A 12,578-nucleotide genomic window follows, 5' to 3' on the forward strand; every position below is an offset into this window, starting at 1 on the left:
AGATGCACTCCTCCAGGCTCTCTATCTGGCCCTTGGGACTGTCTCCAGGCTATACCCCTTCTCTCCAGATGACATCCCTCACTGGCACTACGTGCACCCTCTTTGAGCATTTTTGCCTTGCTGAAATGTGTCCTTGAACTCTGATGATGCCTCTTGCTAGTCTGGATGGAAGATAGAGAGAGGGGTGTGTAGAAACTAGCCTACTGTACAAAGGTAAAATTTTCATTAATTGTTCTGCCCATTTTTGCTTCTGGCACTGCTCACTATTGGCATGTGGCCCTCGGAAAGTTGCCTAGTAGGGAGTGTGGACCTTGATCTGGGAAAAGTTATCCACCACTGCCCAAAATGGGTTGAAGCTCAAGTACTTAAAGGAGTACCTCCTCCATTACTAGAGAGCCAGTGTGGCTTAGTGGTTAGTGTTGGACTACAACCTGGGAGACCCGGGTTCAAATCCCCACACAGCCATGAAGCTCACTGGGTGACCTTGGGCCAGTCACTGCCTCTCAGCCTCAGAGGAAGGCAATGGTAAACCACCTCTGAATGCCGCTTACCATGAAAACCCTATTCATAGGGTCGCCATAAGTCGGAATAAGTCCTCCATTACTAACTGACTTGCACCTTGAGATCTGTGAAGGAGGCCTGGTTGTGGTCCTGCCAGAAGGCATGGCAGCTTCTCAATGTTTATGCATTTCCCTCCCTAAAGGACACCATTTGTCCCACATACTCCTGGTATTTCAGCATCTTTTGAAGATGCATTTATTTATCCAGGCCTTTGAAGAAGGGTGATTGTTATTTACCCAATATTCCTCAACTGCTGTAGTTGGTGATTTTTTTAGTTAGTGTTTTTAACTTGTTTTAATTTATAGTAATGAATTGTAATTGTATTGTGTGTTGCTGTGGGCTCCTTTTGGAGCAATGACAGGTAGTGATGATGATGTTCATTAATAATAGCAAAATGTAGCTGTCCTGCAAAGTATGAGAGGTCTGGGAAAGAGAACCAAGTTTAAGGGCTGGAGTGTGGTGGGTTATATCCATAATGAGCAATTGTGTAAAGCAACTTTTTTTCCCCTGTCAAGGGCCGCATTCTCTTGGGGGTAGCCTCTCAGGGATTGCATGTTTCCAGTGGGCAGGGACAGAGTCAAAATGTGGAATGGGCCATCCCATTCTCTCCCTTTCTGTGACCTCTCTCTCCCTCTCTGCACAGCAGGCTGCTGGGAAAAGAGCAGACTGTTCATGACAAGAGGTCTGGTCATTTCCAGAAGGCCTTTGAAATCAGCTCCTGATGTAGAGAAAGCTTAGAGATGAAGGGTAACTTTTTGGTACTTGGGGACAAATTGTGTGATTTCTCTGAACTGTCCAGGGTGCTTAATCTAAACATAGTTATGAACGTTGCCCCAAATATTTTTCCAGTGTCACTCAACAAAGTTCTGTGTTGTAAGCCTTGCCTCACATGTGTGAGCTTTCGAGGCAGAAAGCTTTCCTACTTATTCAACAGCGGAACCATGAGAACAGAAGAGTCCTGCTGGATCAGATGGAAGGTCCAAAATCCTGTGTTCAATCAATATTGGCCAGTCAGATGCTTCTGGGAGGCCACGAGCAAGACATGGGGTAGAGACATACTTGCGGTTGTGCTGGCTTCAGTGCACCTCCACCTGTTTTCTGAACACGGGAATGCACGACGCTAGTAAAACTCAGCTCCCTTTTACTCCAAACCTCAGATGTCAGTAGTGTGTTTCACCTTGAAGTCAGCTTCACACAGATTTCAAAACTGACTGGCCATCAGCCCTGTTGTCATTTCAGGTGCGGCCAATGAAAACACTTTGCTATAGGCTCAAATAGACACAGTGATTGGCCCAGCGCTTTGCTGTGAGCAGTCCTAACCAGCAGCAGAGAAGGGAAATGTGTCCAGTCGTGGGCAGAGTCATTTCAAAATGCAGCCAGAAAAAAATGCTCTGGCTACTTTTGAAGCACCTAGTGGGCCTGCAGCCATGAAGGCAGCAGTTCTTTCAAGCTTGTCCCCAACAATTGGTCTTCTGAGGGGTAGGGTATTCATGCCTCTGTACATGGAGATTTTGCTCAATTGTCATAGCTGTTACATTAATACAGGATGGGTCTTAATTCCTTTTCAAAATCTATGGTGTTAGGCTCAAGACAGATTAAAAAAATGTAGTAAGATTAAATAATGGAATTCCATACCAATCACTTGGGCTCTAGTAATCAGAGAAGGTGGAAAAAGTATCTGTCCACTCTATTGGTTCATAAAATCTAACATGCCCCCTTTAATCATATTTCATAAACTGATAAGTCCCAAATGTTTTTGCTTTTCTTCGTAAGGAAGATGGGCCAACTGCTTCATCATTTTAGAAATTTATTTCTATGCGTTTTCCAGCAGTAGGATGCATTTTTTTCAAATGATAGATTAATGCCTTCTGTCTCATAGTAATCTTGCCTATGCTGATCGATAGTCTTTCAGAATGGTAAAAATACCATGATACAAATCTGTGGGTGATACTGCATTGGCTTCCACTCTTTGATGGTAGTAACTGGTTCCTTAAGCTTTGGAGGGTCAGTTTCTGCTGGTCACTTAATTACCAGCATCTGGCCTATGAACATATAGCATGGCCTAACAAGAAATAAAGATGCCTATGCATATGGTGCCTTGAAGATTAGTGTATGATAGAAATAAAATATATCAAAGATTTTCTAAGTGGTTTAGGGCTGCTGTCATCAGTTTGTCTTGTCTTTCCTGACCAAGTTGAATGTGTTAACAAATTAAATGGGCTAACAGACTGGGTGAATCTACTACTAGCCCTTTGCCAGAAATGCAATCTGATGATTTACCTTAAATTGTGTGTGTGTGTACTGTCTTCAAGTCGATTCCAACTTATGGCGACCCTATGAATAGGGTTTTCATGAGGCTGAGAGGCAGTGACTGGCCCAAGGTCACCCAGTGAGCTTCATGGTTATGTGGGGATTCGAACCCTGGTCTCCCAGGTTGTAGTCCAACACCTTAACCCAGCCTTTCCCAAACAGTGTGCCTCCAGATGTTGTTGGACCACAATTCCCATCTTCCCTGACCATTGGCAATACTGGCTGAGGCTGATGGGAGTTGTGGTCCAACAACATCTGGAGGCACACTGGTTGGGAAAGGCTGCCTTAACCACTACACCACACTGTGTAGCTATGAAGTTTTTTTTCCTTTGTACTGAATCAAGCTGGGCAAATCCAGCACCTGATTAAGTATGTGTAAGTCCCATTGAAATTGGTGAGTTAAATGATGAACATTAAACTTCATGTCTGTGTTTGGAAGTAAGTTTCACTCAGTTCAATAGGATTTCCTTCCAAGTAAGTACGTTTAGGACTGCAGCCAGCGGGCGCTTCTAGATGGTTGTTTATTGTGGAATTGATGCTCCTCATGCATGCAAGTTTTTTCTAGCCTCCCCAAAACACTGTTAGCATCAAAATATTGGCCCACATTCCCCCCTCTTTTAATCTGGATTTACCCCTTCCAGGGAAATCCAATAAGTAAAAAAACTCTTGTTGCCAACAACCTGTTTGCGATGTTTCAACAACTGTGTTGCAAAATGTTTCAACAACTGTGTTGCAAATTAAGCTCCTGTCTGGAAGCATCCTTTATTATGTTAATTTAAATGGGATGAATGCATGCTGAAGCTCTCTGGAGTGCATAGGTATTACGTTCAGTGAATATCTATGGTGCCATTACCAGCAGTGGAGGCTGGTCCATTAGGGCACATGGAGCACTGTCCCACCAACCTCATTCTCAGCCAGCCCCCACCTTCTTATTTATAGCTAGTCCAGGGGGTGGCACTGCCTGTCAGCTTCATTGGCTCTGATTCCCTCTACTGTTGGCCTCCATGCATTCTGCCATGCCAGTCCCAGTGGGCACCAGCCACCACTATGTTGATTTTAAAAGGTTTTAATCTTTTGAATGGTACATTCTAGACTAGTCTTTCCAACTAGTGGGCCACCAGATGTTGTTGGACCACAACTCCCATCAGCCTCAGCCAGCATTGCCAATGGTCAGGAAAGATGGGAATTGTGGTCCAACAACATCTGGTGGCCCACTAGTTGGGAAAGGCTGTTCTAGACATTGACAATGGAAATTGACTGCAAGTCAATTCTGACTTATGGCGACCCTATGAATAGGGTTTTCATAGTAAGCGGTATTCAGAGGGGGTTTACCATTGCCTTTCTCTGAGGCTGAGAGATGGTGACTGGCCCAAGGTCACCCAATGAGCTTCATGGCTATGTGGGGATTCAAACCCTGGTCTCCCAGGTCATAGTCCAACACCTTAACCACTACACCATTAAGTTACCTTAAATATTAGACAGGCACTGTCCGTTGTCTTTTAGGCGCCTACTGAAGACTTTTCTTTTTTAACAAGCCTTTTAAGTAGATACTTTATCCCAGTCTGCATCTGTATTGTAATTGTTTTTAAAGAGAGTTTCTTTTTAAGATGCTTTTTAAAATATTTTTTTAAAAATATTTTAGTCTCTTATAACTGTCTGCTGCCCTGGGCTCGAAGAGAGAGCTAAAGGAAGTGAGGGAGGTGGTTGCACCTCTGAGAGGTATTTCTGGGCATAATGGGCAGACACATTTCAGGGAGCAGGAGACCTGAGGATGATAGAGCTGGATGGCCGCAGGTCACAGGAAAGGATGTGTCAGAAGGAATGATTCTTTATGGCTACTAAAGCAAGTTGCTTATCCTTGTCCTCAAACGTTTTTAAGCACTAGAAATCAGTTTTGTGTCTGGCATTGCACTTTTTTTTTTTTGCTTCACTTCTCAATAAGCATTTGTATTGCTTTTAGCGGAATTCCCTTGTTGGAGCTTGTTCTTCCTTTGTTTCAGATAACATCCCAGAGGAACTGAAAGACCCATTTTATATAGACCAGTATGAACAAGAACATATTAAACCACCTGTCATCAAGCTGCTGCTGTCCAGTGAGCTCTACTGCCGTGTCTGCAGCCTTATTCTGAAAGGGGATCAGGTGGCTGCTCTGCAGGGACACCAGTCGGTCATCCAGGCTCTGTCTCGGAAAGGGATTTACGTCATGGAGAGCGATGACACTCCTGTGTCTGACTTGGATCTCAGCTGTGCGCCAATCAAAATGGTTAGCTTAAGAAAAGGGAGCTTAAGTTTTCTTTGCCATCGTGCCTGTTCTGCCCTTGTGTTTTCTCTCTCTCTTCACCTCTTCACTTCCTCCGTTGTAGATTCTTTGATTTAGCCAACATTAAAAAAAATCCCCAATTTTCTTGAAAGATGTTTGAATCAAACATGTTCTTCTTTGTTTCTTAGAGTCCTCACATGGCAATGATTGATGCCCTCATGATGGCCTACACTGTTGAAATGATCAGCATTGAGAAAGTGGTGGCCAGTGTCAAATGTTTCTCTACATTTAGCGCCTCAAAGGAATTGCCCTATGATCTAGAGGATGCGATGATATTCTGGATTAATAAGGTAAAAATAATGGTGTGAAATAGCTCCTTTAGATGTGAGTGGATTTGAACTCAACTGAAAAAGTTCCCTTTGGGAAAAGATAGTAAGTGCTCATTACACTATTAATATGTTTTAAGATTTTTTGCCCAAACAGTGACTACTTGTGTGTAATGAAAATAAGCATATCTTATATTAAAGAGTATAATTTGATAAAACAATGCTTTTTCTTTCTTTGATGATGAGAACATAAGAGCAGCCCTACTGGATCAGGCCAAAGGTCTGTCTAGTTAGCCCAGCTTCATGTTTCCCACAGTGGCCAAACACAGGCCCTCCAGGAAGCCCACAAGCAGGACAAGGAGGCAGTAGCCCTCTCCCACTGTTGCTCACCTGCAGCGAGTATTCACAGACATGCTATCTTGATGGTAGCACATAGCCATTGATAAACCAATTTATTTATTTATTTGATTATTTGATTTATATCCCGCCCTTCCTCCCCAGCAGGAGCCCAGGGCAGCAAATTCTTCATGGAGGATAAGGCTAATCTTCTTTGAAAGCCATGTAAGTTCATGGCCGTTGCCACATCCCTTGGCAACAAATTCCATAGTTTAGCTGTGTGCTGTGTGCGGAAGTATTTCCTTTTGTCTGTCTTGACTCTCCTACCACTCTATCCACTCATAAGTCCACTCAGTATTTATTGTTTAATACTCTGGAAAAGGTTTCCTTGCTTCTCAGCATGATTTTGGGAAACATGAATAATAAAATTAGCCAGTATCGGAGGCCACATTTATGAAGACTCCAAAAAAAATGGTCGTCGTTCAGACACAGTTTAGCTCACACAGCTACTTTACACAGTAGTGCGCACCCATTGTGAAAATTACCTTTTCCCCCTACTTTTAGGTGAATCTAAAAATGAGAGAGATAATAGAAAAAGAGGTGAAGCTAAAACAGCATTTACTGGAAAGTCCAGGTCATCAAAAGGTAAAAGACTTATTAGATGAATTGTGAATTTTAATTTATTCACATGGCTATTCCTTGGAAGCTGATTGTATTACTTTTCAGATGAGGTTGTTTCCAAGCAAATGCTCTTAGGATTGCAGGATTCGCAATGCTGTCTTGAGCTTCCTCTGCATATTATTCTGTACCGTGCATAACACTTCTGGCTTTCTTTTCCTGCATTCTTCCTGGTACTGCAGGTCTGTGTGTCTGAAGCTTCCAAATGCTCATGCTTCTCCCATGTATGCACAGATGTGCCTCGACTTCAAGGACAATGGAGAAGACTGTGTAGTTGGAGGCTACTCTGCTCTTTGGATTTAGAATTTGTGTCTACTCTGCATTTTACTTAACATGTTAAAATGTCAATGGTATATCTTGTTTTACCATTTCCTCCCCAAATGTTAGTCTTAAGTATTAGAATTCTATACGGCTTTCTGCATTTATTCTGAAGATCTTTCAGGGTCAGTACACATTGATTTGAAGAAATTTGGGAACTATTCAAAGTACTAGTAAAGCATGTGCTAAGCCTTCGAAAGAATTTGCAGTGTAATGTGTGTAACTCTCGCCCCTCTTTTTCTCCCTTTAGTTATTCCAATGCACTAATATTGTAGAGAAATACTACACTTTCATTGCTTGAGAATATTAGTTTTTTTCCTTGAATACCATTGACTTCAAAGTTGGTCTGATTGGTTGTGGACCTTTTTGGCCAGACTGCACCGAACACAGTAGTATGAAATACTGCTGTAGTGATGTTCACTGGTACTGAGCAAAAAACCTGTCGATATCCTTTATTGCAGAAAGAGGCTTTTATACAACTGCCTATGAGATTTCTTAATTTAGTGTTAGCATTTCTTCCTGAGGATATTGCCCTCCCAAGTATTTTAGCTACTTCTGTATAAAAAACATACCCAATATGGAACTGTCTACAGGTTAGGTACATTTAAGTATTGCTTATAACTTGCTCTGCTGACGTTCCTCTCCTGTTCCCACATTCCCTTCCCTGCTTCCTGAGCAGTCTCCTTCCAAATGGTATTGGAAATTAGTACCTGTAAGTGAATTAATTCTATGTGATAGTTGCCATCTGCGAAACCATGGCTTCTTAGTCATTCTTTGTTGATGTTTGCTTCCATTTAAAATGCCGCTTCCACAACTTGCAATATTCTGTCTGCTTAAGGCTTTTTTAATTAAAAAGGAAAGAAAATGTAGATTCCATCACATGACTCTGCATACTGTACATACAGCATACTCATCACGATACAGCATTGCAGAATTTTTGATATTTAACATCTGGATATGGAAAAGTGAGAAAACCCCAGTCAAACATCTGGTACAATCGATTGCTGCTTGTATATTCTGCTGTTCAGAAAACTCAATTTTTGCAGTATTAAGGTGAAACTGGTCAGTTTAAAGTAATTTGGTGCTTGCATCTCTTTGAAAATGGATTTTGGTGCTAGGTTGACTTCCACATTTGGGCTTTAAGCAGGGTGTTAAAATGCTTGTTTAATATGAAAAGTTTATTTCTTGTGCTCATGTATGTTATGGCCACTTGATTGCATTTCTATTAAGAATATTTTGTCTCAAAGGCATAAATGCTTAGCACTCTGCCAAAACAAAAATCTTCATTGTTTTCTGTTTCACATTCCTGTCAATACGATGGATTCTCATTTTGATTCTAGAAACATGCACACCCATTCTTTTTTCTCATGCAACTCCATCATGAATATATAAATGTGCATGATGAAGGCATTTCAATGCAGTGCCTTCTAGTTTATCTCCAAAGGCATAGTAGAGCCTGCATTTGTTGCTGTAATGATCTAATTACTCAGCTAAGGAAAGGCTCTGAATTTCCACATGCAGATAGCTTAAAATGCCCAGGAGTGTCTGGTTTTGGGCAGTGTCAGTGATGGAATACTAAGCTACATCAAATGTTGCTTTGGTCTCTTCTGACAGTGATGATTGAAATAGTAATTAAGAACAAACTAGCTGTTTAGTGGGTCTTGCATTCTGTAAATATTGCTGCAGTCCTGAAGCCATGTTCATACTCGTAAATAATGTTGATTTTTAGGGAATCTCTTGAATGCACTAACATGTTCAGGATTGTAGCAAATGCCCTGATCACATTCGGGTTGCATGAATGTGCTTCTGCAATACTAGTATAACATTGCCCACATCTTTAGGCCATTGTTGTCATTGCAGCAGACCCCACCCTAAGCACTTTTTGGTTAGTCCAGCAAGTCTTCAGATCAGGGCAGAATTCTTTAGCTTGTAACAGTTGCTAAAATTAGATAGGATTCAGCTTCTAGTATGAAGTTAATGTTGGATATTAAACTGAAAACCTTGGTTTTGAAATATATTTTGGTAGTCTGTTTTGAGTTATTGAGTTGTTGCTACAGCAGTGGGGAATAAGCAGATAAGGGCAGGGAATACACTTTAAACTAACCAGATCACCTTATATAGTAATCTGCTTGATTTGAATAATCATATTCGGAACTTAATGGGTGTTAACATTTTTAACTTTCATTACATGAATCTGATTTCCATCTTGTATCTCTCTGGGTTGTTTTTTTTTTTTTTTGCGTAAGCCTGATCTGATGCATGCCCTATCCCACTGCATGCTGGAACCAGTGAAATATGCTTGTGTGGTACAGTATGGTTCACGTTGCATTACATATTTATGGAGAGCTTCAGGCTGGAGGAAAAGCAACCTGCATCTTGGGTTTACAAAACATCTCTTTTAATTCATCTTTTCTCATGCAGCGGAAACTTTAAACTAAATCAAACTCAATAACTTAAACTAATTTTGTTGAATTGCTTTTTTTCTGTCTTTGGAACTTGTAACCAAGTAAAATTTGTTTGCAGAAATAATTTCTCAGCCTGTGCTTTCTTCAAATATATACACGTTTCATTCTTAGATATAGCCTTAAGTAGCTAGCTGGCAATCTTCTGTGATATAGTTTGGATAAAAATAGTAAAGAAAATGCGTAAAATGTGTAATAGTATAGAACTATACTAGGTATTTAATCAAATGCGGTTTAATGTGAGATTCTTCAGGCTGATATGGTCTCAGTACAAACTCATATATTAGGATTGTAGTGCAACAAGTGAAAATGTCTTTGCTAGACTGGTAAAACCTTCAGTTGCATCTGTGTTATGCTATATTATGCAGTAAACAGGCTTTAATGTATTTAAATCCTTTCTACTGAAGTGGACTTACTGAGGTGCTACTTCCGCTTAGCAAAATTACTTGCAAGTTTAATTGCTGGCAGACTATGCTTGATATGTTGTCAGAGGTTGTGAGCTGGAGCAGTTATTGATTTGGAGCATAGCAGTATCAAAGAGCAGATATATGATTATGCTTTCAGCTAATTACATAAAGTTAGTACATGTTAGTAGTGGAAGGGAGACCAACAAATAGAGCCTTGTAATGCAAGTACTAATTGTTTTTCAGGTTGGATTTATTTGTAATTCAAACGACAAAACTTTGTGTTAATATTTGCTGTGCTAATTTTCTAGGTAAAGATTTCTGTATTTTCTTAGAAGGTTATTTGCTCGGGTTGGTGAGAGAGGCTATTATTGTTAAAATGGCTTCTAGATTAGCAGGCTGGTAGGTGCTATTTCAAATGAAGTATATTCTAACTAGATGTGAATGCACAGTTTAACCAAATGGTACAAGGAATTGGTTCTGTAGCTATATAGTCTGTTTATAACACAGAATACCAGATCACAACATCGGTGATCAATTATGAGAAGTAACAAGCTAAGGAATGGCAATTATAGCATATTACTACTAATTATGACAAGTGGCTTTGCTACAGTGACAAACTCTGCCTTTGTCTATCAGGTACGTTATCGCCGAGATCACCTTTCAAGTAGACAGTTACCGTTTTTCCCGTTACTTGAAGATCTGATGAAGGACTGCAGTGATGGGGCTGCTTTACTGGCCGTGATACATTATTATTGTCCTGAGCAAATGAAACTAGATGGTACGTTGATCAACAATTCTAAGAGACATAGTTTTAAACACAGTCTGACAAAAATGCTATGAATATACCCAAATAGGTTTGCACATACCTAATTGTGGCATCCATCACAACTTAATCCTCTTCAGGGGTGTGATCCAGCCAAAGCCAGTCATTTTTAATCCCATTGCTTGTAGTGGGTGATACTTAAGTACCGTATATTCCAGCGTATAAGACGACTGGGCGTATAAGACGACCCCCAACTTTTCCAGTTAAAATATAGAGTTTGCCCAAGTTCTCCCCAGGAGCCTTTTGTGGCTTCTCCCTCCTGTATCTGGCCGTTTCGAGTCAATTCGTCTCAGGCTCTGCCAAGGCTTCCCTCCTCACATAACGCAGTTTCGAGTCAATTTCTTCTCAGGCTCTGCAGAGGCTTCCCTCCTCACAGCAGTAACTCCGTTTCGAGTCAATTTCATCTCAGGCTCTGCCGTAACTTCTTGAGCCTCGCTGCGTTGCCTTCCTCGCCGCGACGGTCTCTCTGGACGGCGGCTGCGACTGCTTCCACTCCCGCTGCAGCTTTTTTTTTTACTTAATTTTCCCGCTCTTTTTCAGCACCTGGCGTATAAGACAACCCCCGACTTTTGAAAAGATTTTCCTGGGTTAAAAAGTCGTCTTATACGCCGGAATATACGGTACCTGCTGAAAGGTATCTCTGAAACTAAAGGGACAAAAGTTCTTCACTGTGGTTGGATCAAACCTCTGGTCAGCAGTTCTACCTGCTTGATAATTATGTGCATCAATGATAGCATGGAACCCAAGGGTGGGAATTCTGCTCCTACTTATCAAACAAGGTTGTTGCTTCCAAGTTGACACCTTTGGGAAGTCATAAGGCATGTTCTAGGTTTGTTCTTCAGGCCATACTGATCCATATCATCCCAAGGAATTAACTCCAAGGGATTAGCGTAGTCTTATTCACTAGGAAGCCCCAGGCTTCAATATGTTAGAATGCTTTTGCTAATAAAGTTCTTGAGTGCAAAAATATTCTATGGTGGATCACTTTCACATTTCTTTTAAGCCTTGGAGGGCACATTGTATCCCCAAACTACCACCCCTCTCATATGATCATCTCACCCTCCCCTCCCTCATAACTAAGATGCACATTTGATCACAATATGTTAGTACTTAGTCCTCTACTGGCTCAGAATATTCCACTATCCGGTGCTGATATAATTTAGCCTCAGTACCCCCCAGGGCAGCCTTCATCAGATGTTTTGATCTATAACTCCCATCAGCCCCAACCATCTGGACATCTGGTGGGCAAGAGGTTGGTGAAGGCTGCCTGAATGTGTTGTAGCAGGACTTGAGGGCTGCACACAGCTCCTGCGTCAACTTTGAATACCACACCCATAGCTTGTCCTGCAGGCTGCAGCAAAACACTGTTGGGAAAAGGGTTGATTGACTGGCATAAACTGAGAGTTAATCGCTTGGGCTGCCTTTTTGACACTGATCCTTGCTGCTTTCCCCAATTGTTAGAGATTTGCCTGAAAGAGGTAACATCAATTGCTGACAGCATCTATAACATCCAGCTCCTTCAGGAATTCTCAAACGAATATCTAAACAAATGCTTTTACCTCACATTGGAGGACATGCTGTATGCGCCTTTGGTCCTAAAGGTAAGGCACGGAAGGATTCACACCAAATTTTAAATAATAGGCAGATCGCTTATTAACATTAACATTTTTTCTTTCCTTAGCCCAACATGATGGTCTTCATTGCTGAATTATTCTGGTGGTTCGAGAATGTCAAGCCAGACTTTGTGCAGCCCAGGGATCTCCAAGAAGTAAAAGATGGTGAGACAATTTGAACTGTTGTAGAATGAAGTGGGCAATTTCACTGTTGTGCTTAGGAAGCATTTCAGGAAAGCACTTTTTCTCTTGCCTTTATGGCATTCCTAATGTGTCTGTATGCTTGATTATCAAACTGTAGCTGAGGTCTTCCAGCAGAGGCACAGAGAGTTGCAAGATGAGTTGTGAGCACCTTTCTGATCCCTCCAAACCAAAGTCAATTTGTTTTTTACCTTCTCCCATGCTGCAACAAGGCCAGTTTGTTCAGGATTTGGTGATGGTAGGTATATGGAAATGCTTGGCACCAGTTCAAAATATATTGGTG

The 12,578-nt window shown here is 41.3% G+C and overlaps 1 protein-coding gene across 5 annotated transcripts in view; it reads left to right on the forward strand.

Annotated features, from left to right (window-relative positions):
* The window catches only part of CAMSAP1 (calmodulin regulated spectrin associated protein 1), a 41,980-nt gene that overhangs the window by 13,294 nt on the left and 16,108 nt on the right, over positions 1–12,578 (forward strand). For 4 of the 5 annotated variants that reach the window (XM_061603752.1, XM_061603755.1, XM_061603754.1 and 1 more), the window contains exons 3-8: positions 4,872–5,134; positions 5,320–5,481; positions 6,358–6,438; positions 10,295–10,436; positions 11,943–12,082; positions 12,163–12,259. In XM_061603752.1, coding sequence (XP_061459736.1) covers positions 4,872–5,134; positions 5,320–5,481; positions 6,358–6,438; positions 10,295–10,436; positions 11,943–12,082; positions 12,163–12,259 — 885 coding nt within the window. The remainder of the gene's footprint in view (positions 1–4,871; positions 5,135–5,319; positions 5,482–6,357; positions 6,439–10,294; positions 10,437–11,942; positions 12,083–12,162; positions 12,260–12,578) is intronic. The other variant, XM_061603756.1, reaches the window with a different exon arrangement.

Source organism: Rhineura floridana, chromosome 20 (assembly GCF_030035675.1).
Source record: "Rhineura floridana isolate rRhiFlo1 chromosome 20, rRhiFlo1.hap2, whole genome shotgun sequence".
NCBI classification, from domain to species: domain Eukaryota; kingdom Metazoa; phylum Chordata; class Lepidosauria; order Squamata; family Rhineuridae; genus Rhineura; species Rhineura floridana.